Consider the following 15866-nt stretch of genomic DNA (forward strand, 5'->3'; position numbering starts at 1 on the left):
CTTCAAATCCAAAAGTTTTCACCCCACAGCTCTTAATGCATTGTGTTTCCTTCTGAAGCGTCAGTGAGCTTTTGAACCTTCTCTAATAGTTGCATGGGAGTCCCTTGGTTGTTCTCAGTGTGAAAAGATGGATCTCAAAATCATACAGTCATTGTTGGAAAGGGTTCAAATACACAAAAAAGCTGAAAAACCAAAGAATTTATGGGACCTGAAGGATTTTTCTAAAGAACAGCAGGCAAAGCGGTGGATCATTCAGATAACAACATAGTGTTAAGAATCAAGGGGATGTAAACTTTTGAACGGGGTTATTTTTATAAATTCAACTATTATTTTCTCTTGTGGAAAACACAAGATCTTATTCAAGTCAGTACTAAGTCAAAAATAACATGCATTTTGTGTGATCCTTCCTATTTTGGTAAAATAATTAACATTTTGAAGATTCTGCAAGGAGTGTGTAAACTTTTGACCTTAATTGTATGAGTGTAAATAGAAATTTTACAGAAGAATCATTTCACATATTTTATCCCAAATATGAACCAAAGGACTTGCTTGCAACACTAAGGTAAAGTAAAACAGATGTGTTGAGTAAATGTAAAAAGGGAATTGATCACAAGCTACAAAAACAGGAAAGTCAAACATATACTGTATTTTACATGGTGGCGATTCAAGGAAAAAGAATAACATCCTTCCATCTGTCAAAATACCTTTGTTTCATGAGTTCAAAGGCACTTCCTTTAAGACCAGACTGATGTAATTTTTCGGCGTTTCAATATCTCAATGAAAACAGTAACAGACTCTATTTTGCAGTCAATGTGTGCTACCTTCTGAGAAAGTGGGAAAGGAAAACAAAACCGATATCACAAGATACCAAAAAACCGCATAAGGACCAACAGGTGGCTAAATACAACCGAATCTTAAAGCAGAAGAGGAATATTTCACATCATATAATGAATAGAAAAATGAAGGAAACAGTAAGAACTATGCTGAAATGCGCACACACTTCAAATGCTCTATGTAAATTCATCTTAATGCATTGAATGTGAGACTATAGGACAGTATCAGCATGATGCCATCCGCTGTCACTCCAGCCTGACCCGTTTCCGTGGTGATGGGGGCGGGTCCAGAGCAAAGGCTGTTGGGGAAGAGGGGCGGGACTCTGGGATGTATTCCATACAGTATTTCTCAATGTATGGCCCAGCAATGTTCCACACCTGAATGCAATAGACAAAAAACAATATGGGGTGAGAATGCTATTGTAAATTGTCTTAAATAAAAATTGTTTTCGAAATTGAGAATAAAATAAAATGCTTACCTTCTGGTCTACGAGTAGCCGATGTACAGCTTCAATGTCTGGAGCCATGAACCTGTCTTTAATCCAGGGCCTGGGAAAGAGAGAAAAAAATACAAAGAGACAATTATTGCCAATTGTTAACCTGAAAGATCAATATATTGGAGTTTTTGGGTTTATCGTATCATCGTTTGACCTACTTTACTGCGGCTCGCACAAGATCGTATACTTTCTCCAATGGGGTCGTTGTACGTAGGGGCCGCAGAAACTCAATGCCCTGACAGGCAGCTAACAACTCGATAGCTAGCACTAAGGAAGGAAACATAAAACAGACATATTTTGGTTTGCTATCTGATCAAATGACTTCCTGAAATGTGTTTCCAGATCAGTGGTCAGTAAACAAAAAAGTACAATAGTGACTAAATAAATAGCAGGAAATATCAACCCGATTATTGCAAAAAACATAATTTTTTTGTAAATTTGTACATTTTTTATATGACCTGCTTACATCAATTACATTTTCATACAAAGTGAAAATTTATTTCTAAAAACATACTTTTTCATACAATGTGACTTTTTTTCCCTTAATAAATTTCCAATTTATTTTCACAAAAAAAGCATTTGCGTACAATGTTATTTTTATATGTGCTATTTTAATTAGAAATGCCATGTTTTATATGGAAATTTAAAAAAAATGCTTTAATTTAAAAAAAAAATACATTTTCATACAATGTAAATATTATTTTTCTAAAAATCTATTTTGTACAATTGGATTTTTTTAAATGACATGTTTTGTACAGGAATTTAACTTTTTTTTTTTTTACATTTTCATACAATATTAAGTTTAATTTGCTAAATATACTTTTTGTGATTATACAATGTGATTATTTTTTTCTAAAAATAGCACTTTCCTTACGGAATTTTTTTACATTTATTTTCAAAAATAAATAAATATTTAAAAAAAAAATGTAATTTTTTTTTTTACAGTTTTCGTACAATGTGAATATTATTTTTCTAAAAATCATACTTTTTCGTAATTTTTTTTTTTCTAAAACTGGCATTTGATATGAAAATTTTAAATGTTCAAATATGGTCAAATAAAAAATAAAAAAAAACAACAAAACGTACAGTGTGTATAAAATCTTTCTAAAAAAAAATCATACTTTTTCGTACAATTTTTTTTTTTTTTTTAAATGGCATGATTTTTTTTTCTAAAAGTTGCATGTTTTGTATGGAAAATTTTAATTTAAAAAAAATTATATATATATATATATATTTTTTTTTTTTTTTTTTTTTTTACATTTTCGTTGAATGTAAATTTAAAAAAAAATCATGCATTTTGTACAATGTGATTTTTGCATTTATTTTCAAAAATGTAAAAAACTTTTAGTTTTCATACAATGTGAATATTATTTTTCTAACTTTTTTGTACTTTTTTGTGATTTTGTTTTTCTAAAAATGGCATGTTTCATATAGAAATTCTCAACATTCAAAAATGTAAAAAAAACAAAAAACAAATTCTACCTTTTCATACAATGTGAATTAAATTGTTCTAAAAATCATTCACTTCAATCACTTTTTCATACAATATGATTTTTTTCTAAAAAAATACTAAAATGTTTCATATGAAAAGTTTTAATTTGAAAAATTTTCAAATTTTGAAAAAAAGTGTTTTCGTACTATGTAAATATTATTTTTTCTAAAAATCATACTTTTTGTTCGATGTGTTTTTCTAAAAATGGCAAGTTTTCTATGGAAATTTTTTTGTATGAAAAATGTTCAAATTCAAAAAAAGTTGTACGTTTTGTACAATGTGAGTATTATTTTTCTAAAAACCATACTTTTTTGTACAATGTAATTTTGTTTTCTAAAAATGCCATGTTTCGTATGGAAATTTTACGTTTATTTTATTTTTTTTACAAAAATGTAGCATTTTTGTAGAATGTGAAGACTATTTTTCTAAAAATCATACTTATACAATGTGATTTTATTTCTAAAACATGTTTCGTATGGAAATTTTTAATTTTACATTTTCAAAAATGTAAAAATTTTCAAACTAATATTTTTTGTGAATATTAGTTTTCTAAAAATCATACGTTTTCGTACAATGTGATTTTTTCTTCAAATTTTCAAAATGTTCAAATTTAAAAAAAAAAAGTTTGAATATTATTTTTGGTAAAAATCATACTTTTTGCAAACATACTTTGTGACAGTTTTTTTTTTTATGGAAACTTTCAAAAATGCTAAAATTGTCTTTTTTTATTTTAAAATTAAATTTTTTTTAATAAAATGTAAATATTATTTGTCTGAAAATTTGACTTTTTCGTATAATGTAATTTTTTGGCAAGTTTTGTATGGACATTTTTACATTTTAAATGTAAAAAAAAAATGTTCACATTTTCAAAAAACTATTTTTTTTTTACATTTTCATATATACATATAAAAAGATAAACTAGTTATGAATTTGCCGTGACATTGTTGGAAAAATAGTAAGCATCATTACAAACACTTTTTCTAAAAACCATGTTTACACAAAAAAGAAGAAAGAAATTGTACAAATAAAAAAATATATATAAAAATAAGCAAGCAAACAGGTCCACTCCTAAACCCAACCATACATTGGGAAAAACAGTAGAAAGTATAAATGAATGAGATTATTAAATAATTAATCCGCTATAACAAACTAGTTATAACTTGTCATAAGATTCTGTTGCAAAATGTTAAGTACTATGACAATTTGTGCTCTTGTGCCTTGGTGCTCCAATAGGGGACACCATTATAGTAACAATTTTGGCTAAATAAACAGTGGCTGATGTCAGTAGGTATACAAGAGGTTAATATCAGGTTGTGGACCTTGCTCGACGTGCTCGACCACTCTGAGGGCTTTACGCGCAGCCCAGCCTCCCATAGACACATGGTCCTCCGTGGCGGCACTAGTGGACAGAGAGTCAATAGAGGAAGGGTGACAAAGCACTTTGTTCTCTGAAACTGCAGAAGGAAATGCATCTGTTTTAGTTAATGGTCAACATGACTAGAGTACAGTAGTCAAAATTAAACTTTCCATTATTTGGTTAAGTAAAGTTATTCTGTCCTGGACTTTGTGATGCTAACCAAGAGACGCAGCAGTGCAGTGTGCGATCATGAATCCAGAGTTCAGGCCTCCTTCGTTGACCAGGAACGCAGGCAGCTCGCTGAGAGAGGGATTGCAGAGACGTTCGATGCGTCTCTCACTGATGGAGGCCAACTCGTGCACCCCGATCGCCAAATAGTCAAGAGCCTAAAAACGGAAGAAGAGAATGAACAAAGACATCCAAATCGTTTTGCTAAATAAATTCTATTGGGGCGAAATGAAATACCTTTGCTGGATATTCTCCATGGAAGTTTCCGCCAGATATGGTCTCACCTCTCTCCGCAAACACCATCTAATTTACAGTCAAGGCCAAAAGAAGAACTAAAGAAGCTGGTTTAATAACGCCATTGACCAGCTAAGAAGCCAAACCTTGACACCATATGGATTCTCAGGAGGAAAAAGGAGTCTCCTGAAGTCATTTGTTTTCAATGAGTGTTGGCGATAAAAATTCTGATAAAAAAGGATACAGGATTATCTGTGGCGCTGTTGATTTCTGTATTAATGATTTTCTTGACAAACTCAATTGTGTCATTGACGATTCCATGGACCTGCAAAATTGAAGGTAAAATTTATTCAAATATAGTTCACATGCGTCAAACAGCTTTTTAGAATTGCTGTTTTTATTTGACTTATTTCCTATGGAAGCCCGTTTCCACCACTGAATGAAAAATAAAAAAAGTGACAATTCAGATTTTTTTTCTCTGAATTTTCTCTGAATTGTGTAAAACAAACTCACAATTTGGACTTTTTTTCTCAGAGTTATGATGTAAACTTGCAATTGCGAGTTATGAAGTCAGAATTGCGTGATATAAATTTGTGTTATAAATTGCAAGATATAAACATAACTTTGACTTTTTTTCAGAATTGGATAAAACAATCTCACAGTTTTTACTTTTTAGAATTATGATAACTCACTGTTCTGAGTTTTCACAGAAGTGCGATATACTCACAACTGCGAGTTATAAAGTCAGAATTGTGTGATATAAATTTACCCTGGAAATCCAGAGGTCTCGCGAGAGCGCAATTTGAATTGTCTCTGCAAGACACTCTGGCATCGAGCAATTTTGCACGTTACTGCATTACGTAAGCAGTTCTGGGAACCAATCAAATTGGTGTATCTGATGTAGGCGAGCTAAGCTGATGACGACAGCGCTGCGATGTCCGGAATGAAGATGGCTACAGATGAACACGAGTTGTTTGAAACGGCTTTGGCTGCTACAATGAACGAGTTAGACTTGGATTTTCATATAAAAGAGGAACAGAAAACCACGCTCGAATCGTCCCTTTGCAAGAAGGACGTTTTTGCTGTTTTGCCGACTGGATAGGGCAAGTGTTTAATCTATCAGTTAGCGTGTATCACAGTGTATTGTTGTGATTGGTCGTAGCGTTATCCAATTGCGTGCAGTGAGAGTTTCAAATGCATGCTTGGTGCCGCCCCTCGAGTTAGGCTCTTTTCATTGCTCGATGCCAGACCCTTAATCTTAATAGATTAGGGTCTGGATTATTTCCAGGCTAATATAAATTCGCAATTGTGAGTTATAAAGTCAGAATTGCAAGACAAACACAATTCTGACTTTTTTTTCTCAGAATTGCATGATGTAACCTCATAATTGCGAGTTATAAAATCAAAATTGTGTGATATAAACTCACAATTGTGAGTTATAAAGTCAGAATTGCAAGACATAAACACAATTCTGACTTTTTTTTCTCAAAATTGCATGTCGAACCTCAGAATTGCGAGAAATAAAGTCAAAATTGTTTGATATAAACTTGCAATTGTGAGTTATAAAGTCAGAATTTCAAGATATGAACACAATTTTAACTTTTTTATCAGAATTGCATGATATAACCTTACAATTATAGAAATAAAGTCAGAATTGTGTGGTACAAACTTGCAATTCTGACTTTTTTCCTCAGAATAATACATAAACAATGCAATTGCAAGTTATAAACTCAGAATAAAGCAAATTTCTAGATATAAACTCGCAATTCTGACTTTTTTTAGAATTATGACAAACTCAGTTCTGACTTTTTTTCTCAGAATTGCAATATAAACTCGCATTTGCGAGAAATAAAGTCAGAATTTTGTAATATAATCTCACAATTGCTTTCAAACTTTTTTCTCAGAACTGTGAAAATTAAAGTTAGAATTGTGTGGTACAAACTGACTTTTGTCCTCAGAATAATACATAAGCATCGCAATTGCAAGTTATAAAGTCAGAATTGTGAGATACAAACTAACAATTTTTGACAATTTTTTTCCAGAATTGCATAATAGAAACTCACAGTTGCGAGAAATAAAGACAGAACTGCAAGATATAAACACAATTCTAACTTTTTTTTATCAGAATTACATGACAAACTCTCAGTTGAGAATTATAAAGTCAGAATTGCAAGATATAAACAATTCAGAATTATGAACAGAATTATGTGATATAAACTCGCAATTGTGAGCTCCAAGTTATAAAGTCAGAATTGAGGGATAAACTTTTTTCTCAGAATTGCACGATATAAACACAATTTTGATTTCTTTTCCTCATAATTGTGATATAAACTCACTATTGTAAGAAATAAAGTAAAGATAAATACTTGCAATTCTTTTTTTCTTGCAAATGTGAGTTTCACATTTCACAGAATCTCGCAATTCTGATATTTTTTTATGAATTTCGAGATATATAGATCTTGTGACTTATAAAGTCCAATTTTGAGGGGAAAAAAGACTGATATGTTCTCAGAATTGTGAGTTTACATCTCACAGAATTGTAAAATATAAACTCACAATTCTGAGAAAAAAAATGTATTCAGTGGCAGAAACAGGCTTCCATAATTTACAGTTAATGCACAAGTTTAAAGCAAACTGAATTAGACTACAGTTCACAGATTTGTCAGTGTTATTTTAATTCACTTTTATATTTCAGTTTAATTTGTAGTAGTTTTACCATTTTTATTAGTTTTTTTTTTACATTTACTATTTCAAATTATTATTATTTTTTATTTTTATTTTTTATTTTTTTTATTTTTTAATTAACAAAAAATATCTTAATAGTTTTAGTATAATCCTGGCATCAACAACACTTACAATTTATTTAGTTCAACTCAGAATGGGCTCTTACGTTACCTGTGGACAACAACGCATGGTGTAGGCATCTTGAACCCTGTCGCAAAACCGATGACTCTCTGCAATCATTGATTAATGAAAAAAGTAAGACAGGTTAGCCAAAAGGTTAAATATGAGTTTTAATGAAAAGCACGAAAACTGCTGGATTCACCTGCAATTTCAGACGGGTGGTGATCAGAGTCTAACAGGGATCGGAAGCGCAGGGCCACTTCCTTCTGTCCTGGATGAGGCCGCAGCTCATGAATATCTGTAAGAAAATTTGTTCTTTTATTGAAATTGCCAATTTCCTTCTACATCAAACAAAGCATGCACTTAATGAAGAGCATTTGTGACAGGGACTGTTTTTATAAGTGAGGCAGTGTTACCCAAACTTGTCTTGTCTGACAAGTCTGAAAGAGTTTAGTGCAGTGTTTACAGTTTCTGTCTGCAGAGCTGAGAAAGAGTCTAAATATGTCTGCTCACATCCAGCACATCAATCACTTGTTTACACAAGCTCACCACTATCAAAGGCTTTGGTGGTGCCCTTGAGGACTTCCAGGGTTAGGGCAGCAATAATGTCAGCCTGCCGGGCGATAGCCTCGGCTCTCTCCACGGCCTCTGCTCCCAAAGAAGTAATCATCTGGGTCCCATTGATCAGAGCAAGCCCCTGTGGACAGAGATAAACATAACAGACACTTTTATCTTTTATCACAGAACAATACTACTGAACACCACTGATCTGTCCGTCAATCGATCTATAGATTAAAGGGATAGTTCACCTCAAAAATGAAAATTCTATCATTAATTACTGACCCTCATGTCATTCCAAATCCATAAGACCTTCTTCTTCGGAACACAAATTAAGATATTTTTGATTCATTCTTCAAATTTAATTTTATGAAGCTACTCTTGTGAACGCATGTTGAAGACTGACACAGAACAGAAGAAATAGTTGAATAAAGTTAGTATTAAAGTTAATATTTTCTTTGCGCACAAAGTATTCTCGTTGCTTCATAAAGCTAAAAGAGAAGGTTACAGATAATGTACTAACCTGCTTGTCATCAAAAATGTTCATGTCTTTCTTTCTTAGTCACAAAGAAATTAAGTTGTTTGAGGAAAACATTTCAGAATTTTCCTCCATATAATGGACTTCTATGGTGCTCCGAGTTCAAACTTCCAAATTGCAGTTTAAATGCAGCTTAAAACGATCCCAAATGTGGTTGTAAACAATCCCAGCCGTGGAAGAAGAGACTATTGGTTATTTTCATTTAAAAAATACAATTTAAATACTTGTCTATCTTCAAACGCTCGTCTTGTCTTGCTCTCCCTGAACTCTGTGTATTCTGCATTTAAGGAGTAGTTTTCAGAACTAAAATTTACAGATAATGTACTCACCGCCTTGTCACCCAAGATGTTCATGTCTTTCTTTCTTCGGTCGTAAAGACATTGTTTTTTGAGGTAAACATTTCAGGATTTCTCTCCATATAATGGACTTCTATGGTGGCCCCGAGTTTGAACTTCCAAAATGCAGCCTCAAAGGGCTCTAAATGATCCCAGCCGAGGAAGAAGGGTCTTATCTAGCAAACGATTGGTTATTTTCTAAAAACATTTACAACTTATATACTTTTTAATCTCAAACGCTCGTCTTGTCTAGCTCTGCATAAACTATTCCAGTTCATGACAGTTAAGGTATGTCAAAAAACTCCCATCTCTCATTTTCTCCTCCAACATCAAAACCGCCCTACATCGCTGCAGAAGTACCAACCCAGTGTTTACAAAGTGAACGTGCAAATAAGATCAAACACCCTTTACAAAAAAAGGTAAAACAGCGAGGTAGGGCGATTTTGAAGTTGGAGGAGAAAATGAGATGGGAGTTTTTCAACATACTCTAACTGTCATGAACCGGAATACAGAGTACACACAGAGCTAGACAAGATGAGCGTTTGAGGTTGAAAAGTATATAAATTGTAATTTTTTTTTTTTTTTTTAGGAAATAACCAATCGTTTTGCTAGAAAAGACCCTTCTTTCTTCGGCTGTGATCGTTTAGAGCCCTTTGAAGCTGCATTTTGGAAGTTCAAACTCGGGGGCACCATAGAAGTCCATTATATGGAGAAAAACCCTGAAATGTTTTCCTCAAAAAACATAATTTCCTTACGGCAGAAGAAAAAAAGACATGAACATCTTGGATGACAAGGGGGTGAGTACATTATCTGTAAATTTTTGTAAATTTTGTAAATTTATAAAAGTGAACTACTCCTTAAGACAGTTAGGGTATGTCGAAAAACTCGTATCTTCGTATTTTCTCCCTCAACTTAAACAACTATTTCAAAATCACCCTACATTGCTACAGAAGTACCGACCCAGTCTTTGCAAAGTGAACATGCAAAGAAGACCAAACACCCTTAACAAAAAAGTTAAACAGCGATGTAGGACGATTGAAGTTGAGGGAGGACATGTGATGGGAGTTTTTCAACATACCCTAACTGTCTTGAACCAGAAAAGTCAAGACGAGCGTTTGACATTAAAATGTATATAAATTGTATTTTTTAATGAAAATAAAAAGGTAAGACCCTTCTTCTTCAGCTGGGATCGTTTACAACCGCATTTGGGATCATTTGAAGCCACATTTAAACTGCATTTTGGAAGTTCAAACTCAGGGCACCATTGAAGTCCAATATATAAATACAATCCTGAAATGTCTTCCTCAAAAAACTATTTCTTTACAACTGGAGAAAGAAAGACATGAATATCTTGAATGACAAGGGGGTGAGTACGTTATCTGTAATTTTTTGTTCTGGAAGTGAAGAACTTCTTTAAGGTTGAACTACTAATGATGTCTTTACTACCTTTCTGGGTCTTGAACTTCATATTTCCGTTGCTGTCTATGCAAGGTCAGAAATATCTTAATTTGCATCCTGAAGATGAACGAAGGTCTTACAGGTTTGGAACGACATTAGGGTGAGTAATTAATGACAGAATTGTCATTTTTGGACGAACTGTTACTTCCTTACAACCCCTTTAGAACAGTCTGAAGAACTGCTGAGCATCATGTTCTAGCACACATATATAGCTTATAAAATATTTCTTCTCTAGTTTGTCTAGTTTGCAACTTAGCTATACAAAAAATGACTTTTATTGGCTACACTGGGTTCTAAGAAAGGCTTTGCTGTTAAAATGGACCAGGCAGGTCAAGGACACACATTTCTGACCCACAAAACAGCTCTAAGTCAACAGAGATAAACATGTTGACGGCACAATGGGGGGATTAACCGTACCTCCTTTGGCTTCAGAGATATGGGCTTCAGACCGTGTGCTTCCAAAACCTGCGGGTGATGCAAAGGTCAAACGTGACTTTAAAGGCTAAACGAGGAGTAAATATGTTCATGTGTTGGTTTCATTATTATTAGGACAACTAAAGCATCCAATGAATACATGCTCACGTATTTTGCATCCGCCCATCCACTCTTGGGTGACCACATCTTGCCTTCTCCCATCAGACCAAGGGCGAGGTGAGAAAGAGGAGCGAGATCTCCACTCGCACCTACTGTACCCTTCTCCGGGACGTATGATAAACAGGAGGCTGAGAAGAGAGAAGAAAGAAAACTGTAAAATATCAGCTCTGTTGAAAAAGAAATTCAAAGCAACCTTCAGTTAATATTATTTCGAAGATGCAGCAACAAAAAAGTATTCTTTGAAATGGCACACCATGTGCCATTTGCTGTGCCAAAGAAACCAAAAAACCCAACAATACTCTCTTAAGTTAAAATAATAAGGAATGCATTAATGTACCATTGAAGGCCTGGATCATTCTGTGCAGCGTCTCCGGTGAAACCCCGCTGTACCCTTTGGCCAAAACATTGATCCTCAGTGCGAGCAGCATTCGAGTTCTTTCAGGACTTAAAGGGCTTCCCAGACCTACATTGATATATAATTAAAAACAAGCAACACATAATGGACTGAATCAGAATTGGTTCCTTAATGTCAGTCAATTCATGGCAGAAATATCTGTATGATAATTAAACATCTTAGAAATATCAAAACATACACTACTGGCCCAAAGTTTGAAGCAAAACACCAAGGCTTCACTGCTTGCCAATGCTTCATTAATGTGATCAATAATACAGTAAAAACAGTATTATTGTATTATAATCCTTCAGAGATTATTCTAATAAGCTAATTTTGTACTCAGTTATTAGAGCTCAATTCAGTGTTGTTTTCGTCAACGATGACGATGACGAAATCATTTCGTTGACGCCACTTTTTTCCATGACGAAAACGAGACGATGACGAGATAAAAATGGCTCGTTGATGACTAAAACATGACGAGACGTGTGTGAGTTTTCGTTGACGAGACGAGAATAGATGAAAATGTTAGTGGGTGGTCCGTCAGACGTTTAAAATGCATGACATTTCTGCTTATTGTGCATGCCAATTAAAACCGAAAAAAGTATCTGACGCTATGGCAAGCCGTTTTAGCATTAAATACTCTTTGCTATACTAGTATGGCAAGCCGTTTTAGCATTCCATCCTTGTTTGTCTTTTATGTTCTAAAACATTCCTTCATTATTGTAATTATTGGTGAAAATAGTCGATCCGGAAGCTCACATTGTGTTGAACTATAGATCTGCTATTTTCACAACTTATAAGTGACACTACCCAACAGCAAAATACTTACTGACCTACATTAATTTGTTAAAAGACTACTTTTTCCCCCTTTTTTGACTAAAACTAGACTAAAACCTTTTTGACTTTTCGTCGACTAAAACTAGACTAAAACCTTCTTGACTTTTCGTCGACTAAAATTGGACTAAAACTATCACATATAGAAGTGACTAAAATTTGACTAAAACTAATAACCATTTTAGTCCAAAAGACTAAGACTAAATCTAAGATGGTTGTCAAAAACAACACTGGCTCAATTATTAATAATAGTTATTATTATTATTGTACATGTTTTTGGTGGCTAATATGTTTGTGGAAATGGTCATCTATTTTGTCAGGATTCTAAATAGAAATTCCAGAAATGTGATTTCATATATAAATATCTTCACTGTCAGTTTGAACATAATGCATCTTTGCTGAATAAAAGTGTCTGTTTTGTAGTGTTTTCCTAGTGTTTTTGCCCCGTGTTCCCATTGATTTGGTTCGTTCCGTTATCCGTTGTTTGACATCTTAAATATATCAAGATAGACAACATTTATTTTTTTTAAATTGTACTGTTCTTACTACATTCCAGAAAATTGTAATCATTCCAAAATTCTGAACTTCAATAATTTTAGAAAATATGTCACACCTGAGGAGTGTGAGCGCAGAAGATTTTCCTGAAGCTCCCTGAAAGAGAGAAAACGTAAAAATGCAGTCAAATAAACTTTAATCAAAATGTACAAGATTTCAAGAGTAAGAAAATTTTGTAAAACATATATACTTGAGCTTGCTGATAGGGATGACAGTCCGAGCAAATTTACCAAACCCTGTAGTGATGCCATACACAACTAGAAAAGAAAAAAGAAAATACTGATGAGTCATATTTATGAAATCCCAAACAAATCAATATTTATGAGGATTATTTACATAGTCATGTTCTGTTTGCTGTTTCGCACTTCATTTTTACATTTTCGGAAGTCAAAAGAGCAATTTAAAGATTCTTTTCTTAAAAGTAAAGGTTCTTTGTTAACATATATGGCTCCATAGTGAAAACTACTACCTCATGATTTACTTGCCCTCAAGCCATCTTAAGCGTATATGACTTTTTCTTTAAGACGAATACAATCAGAGTTATATTAAAAAGAGTCCTGGCTCTTCCAAGCTTTATAATGGCAGTGAATGGGTGCTGAGATTTAAAAGTCCAATAAAGTGCATCCATCCATCATGAAAAAGGTACTCCACACGGCTCCGCTGGGTTAATAAAGAACTTCTGAAGTGAATCGATGCATTTGTTTAAGGAAAAAAAATCCATATTTTAAACTTTATAAACTATAATCTCTAGCTTCCGCTACACCTCTATCCTACATCTTCCGCTGGAATGCCACTCTCTCTCAGAAGCTAGAGATTATGATGTTTTAAATATGGATATTGTTCTTAAACAAATGCATTGATTCACTTCTGAAGGCCTTTATTTACCTCTGGAGCCATGTGGAATACTTTTTATTATGGATGGATGCACTTTATTGAACTTCGAAATCTCAACTGCCATTGAGCAAGGACATTTTTTAATATAACTCTGATTGTCGTCTGAAAGAAAAGGTTCTTTGAGGAATCCAAAATGGAGCTTTTATTTTTAGGAAAAGGTTAAAATCTTAAGCCTGATCACTTACAAAAAAACAGGACATATTTCCTTTATATAACACTGAGTGGATGTCATGCTCACTTTTTTTTTCTTTCACAATGGTGTCCAGAAGCTCTCTTGATTGCACAACCTTTTGCTCTGCCTCTGGGGCCAGCTGAGGGTCAGATAACAGTGGTGATGCATTTCCATTGAGAAATATTGTTTACAAACTTAGGATCTTCACAAAACTGATGTTGAAGTCCACCAAAAACCCACTTACCTTAATCTTATACAGGCCTTTCCCTAAATTCACAAGGTCAGTTGAGGTCAGGCTGTTCCCATCTAGAGAAATGTACTACAAAAAAAAAAAAAAAAAAAAAAAAAAACAGACCTCTGTCATTAATGGTACTGATGAGAGTAAAAATACTGTGTTTATTAACAATATTTCATACTTACTTGTTCTGGTTCTCTGTATAATCTTGTTCTGTTTGTAGCAATCAAATTAAGGACATTTTCAAATTTGTTAAAGTTTAGACATTCCAAATAAACATTCCAAAAGATATAACAATCATTTACATGCAAGGCTGTATTTTGTAAGTGTGAGACTGGGTGAAATATTATATAAATGATAAGTAAAGATTATAAATCAGTCATAAAGTAAAAAAATAACAAGCACAGTGAAACAATGCACCCTTTTAGTGCAATTAATTTTAAAATGTCAGAAAATATGTATTTAAAATCCATTAAAATTTGTCTTTAAAATATCTTAATTGTTGGATTTTATCAGCAAAAATTCCAACTACATTCGACAATATAATTTATTCAATTAAAACATGATTGTCAATGCAAAGATACAGATGTGACGTCCCAGGTTGACTTGGAATGAAATCCTCTGACATGGTGTCCCCTTCAATAGCTATTGATAACATTAAAATCACATGTTATTGACTTATGTTGCAAAACAAGATACAATATTTGTGGTAAACAGCCTCAAAAGAACAATCTGTCTAAAGAAAGCCAAAAACTGAATGATTAATCTCTCAACAAACACTGAACACATAAACCATATTTGTAACATTACCAAGTTCAACGAAGTCATTATCCTCAAGCACATCTTCTATGGTATCGTCATTGTCCAGCAAGCCAAATCCCTGACATCTTCTGACCACAAAACACACATCTTTGACGTGCTGGATCCCTCCATTGTCGGGTTTGTTCTTGATGTAGCGCTTGAGAGCTTCAAAACCCAACCATTTGATGCTGCAGGTGGCATCTTTGCATGGAACGGTTAGCCACTCGTCCCGGACGTGGACCGTGAAACGAGGCATCACGTTGGACTGAACAACCACAGGCTGATACCTGAGGAGTGTGATCAACAATGTAAATCGCTTCACTAGGTGTACACAAAACCCAAAGGACCAATCAAAGGCTGTTCTGTGGCCCCCTCCTTTACCACAGAAGACAGAGTACATGGTGCTGTTTGAATAAGTTATCTCTGCACCAAAGGTTCTGTGTTACAATACACTTGTCAAAAAGACCAGAATCTGTCAGTCAACAAACTGCCAGACAGTGATTTCAGACTGTAAATAAATACTTTTTTTTCTTTCATTACAAATTAGATTATCAGCATAAAAAATGGAGTTTAAAAAGCTGAATTATTATATACATACATAAATAAGAAAATTGCATCAATACATCTATAGATAGATAGATAGACAGATAGAACGATAGATAGATAGAACAATAGAACGATAGAACGATAGATAGATAGAATGATAGAACGATAGATAGATAGACAGATAGATAGATAGAACTATTGGTACAATGATAGATAGATGATAGATAGAATGATATAACGATAGAACGATAGATGGATGGATAGATAGATGATAGATAGAACGATGTTAGACAGATAGATGGATGATAGAACGATAGATAGAATGTTAGAACTATTGGTACAATGTTAGATAGATGATAGAACAATAGATGGATAGATAGAACGATAGATTGAATGATAGAATGATATAACGATATATAAAACGATGGATGGATGGATGGATAGATAGATGGATAGATAGAATGATG

At 33.5% G+C, this 15866-nt stretch overlaps 1 protein-coding gene across 1 annotated transcript; it reads right to left on the reverse strand.

The window, feature by feature from the left end:
- Positions 1-625: 625 nt before the first annotated feature.
- Positions 626-15157, reverse strand: hal (histidine ammonia-lyase). Its single transcript, XM_073832028.1, has 20 exons — positions 14863-15157; positions 14637-14697; positions 14238-14265; positions 14062-14136; positions 13884-13956; positions 12942-13008; positions 12810-12847; positions 11306-11431; positions 10957-11096; positions 10792-10839; positions 8035-8182; positions 7688-7783; positions 7537-7595; positions 4886-4966; positions 4645-4710; positions 4400-4565; positions 4142-4276; positions 1489-1597; positions 1313-1382; positions 626-1211 (listed from the first exon to the last, which is right to left on the reverse strand). The coding sequence occupies exons 1-20, from the start codon at positions 15107-15109 to the stop codon at positions 1080-1082; spliced, it is 1965 nt and encodes a 654-aa protein (XP_073688129.1). The 5' UTR covers positions 15110-15157; the 3' UTR covers positions 626-1079.
- Between the last annotated feature and the right edge of the window lie 709 nt (positions 15158-15866).

The sequence above is a fragment of the Garra rufa genome, chromosome 25 (assembly GCF_049309525.1).
Source record: "Garra rufa chromosome 25, GarRuf1.0, whole genome shotgun sequence".
Taxonomy (NCBI): Eukaryota; Metazoa; Chordata; class Actinopteri; order Cypriniformes; family Cyprinidae; genus Garra; species Garra rufa.